General features: G+C 56.4%; 1 protein-coding gene across 1 annotated transcript in view; it reads right to left on the reverse strand.

Moving 5' to 3' along the window:
* LOC101632236 (NKG2D ligand 4-like) overlaps positions 1 to 876 on the reverse strand; it is a 10430-nt gene extending 9554 nt beyond the window's left edge. The window contains exons 1-2 of the mRNA XM_012735084.1: positions 603 to 876; positions 129 to 284 (exon numbers count right to left, since the gene is read on the reverse strand). Of these exons, the coding sequence (XP_012590538.1) occupies positions 129 to 284; positions 603 to 876 (430 nt within the window). The remainder of the gene's footprint in view (positions 1 to 128; positions 285 to 602) is intronic.
* Between the last annotated feature and the right edge of the window lie 220 nt (positions 877 to 1096).

The raw sequence follows: 1096 nt of genomic DNA on the forward strand, positions 1-1096 counted from the left end.
AGGGGCCCGGCACCCTCTGAAAGTGCTTCCTTCTGTGAGGAGGGCACAGGGCCTGGTGAGACCCCTGACACCTCTGCTCAGTCCTGACCAGACTGTGTCCTCCCCAGACCCAGCCAGCCGGCTCTCACCTCTAGGGGCAGGTGCTCTACGTTTCCTGATGATGGCGATGGTGATGGAGATGATGATGATGACGATGACAATGAAGGCGACAGACAGGAGAGGAATGAGGATACGTGAAATGTCACGGTTGGACTGTTTGGTCTCTGGGGACTTTGTTGGTGGCGCTAAACCAAACCAAAAGAAAATATCAAAAGCCCTGTCAAATCTGAAATCCTGTCCAAAGCACTGCGATGTGTTTTCCACAGGTAGCACGTGCCAGCCGACATTCTGGCTCATGGGACGGCCATTCTATCAGGTTCGGGGTGTGAAGATTGGGAGGGGCTGCGCCCTGTCCTCGCGGAGCTCAGAATTCAGCTAAAGGAGATGGCAGATGATCCTCACAGTTTGCCAGGCTTAGTGTGGGTTGACCTTTTGAGGACAACAGAATTTGGGGGTGCTCAATTCTGTCTGGGATAAAAGGTCAAGGCCCCCCATTCAGTTACCTGTGGGCTCCAGCATTCCCTCCCAGTGCGGGAGGAATTCTCCAAGCCACTGACTGCAGTCTCCCTTGGAGATCCTCCTGAAATAGTCGGAGTTGCTCTCTAACTTGTACTTGACCTCGCTGGCTCCAGGACCCACGGCTGACCACTTCCCATTCACGGCATCGAAGAGGAGGGTCGTCTGTCCATTGAGGCTGAACTCCCAGGATGCACCAGTGCCTCTCTGTGCTTCACACTGACAAGACAGCATGGCCTGCAGGGTGCTGGGACCTGCCATCCAAACAAACACCTGTATCACTGTGGCGCCCCATTTCCCCCACGAGTGGGGGGTCAGTGTCTCTGCACAGGAAAGGGCCGGGGTTCTCCTCACCTGGTCCCGCCCCTCCTTGCCCACCAGGTTCACGTGTGTCTAAGGTGGGACAGTGTTCAGGTTTTGGCACAGAATCCCTCCCCACCTGGGCTGCCCACCCTTCTTGCCCCCTGTCTCCAGCACCCCC

Source organism: Condylura cristata, unplaced genomic scaffold (genome assembly GCF_000260355.1).
Source record: "Condylura cristata isolate star-nosed mole 26May11 unplaced genomic scaffold, ConCri1.0 scaffold00001, whole genome shotgun sequence".
Taxonomy (NCBI): Eukaryota; Metazoa; Chordata; class Mammalia; order Eulipotyphla; family Talpidae; genus Condylura; species Condylura cristata.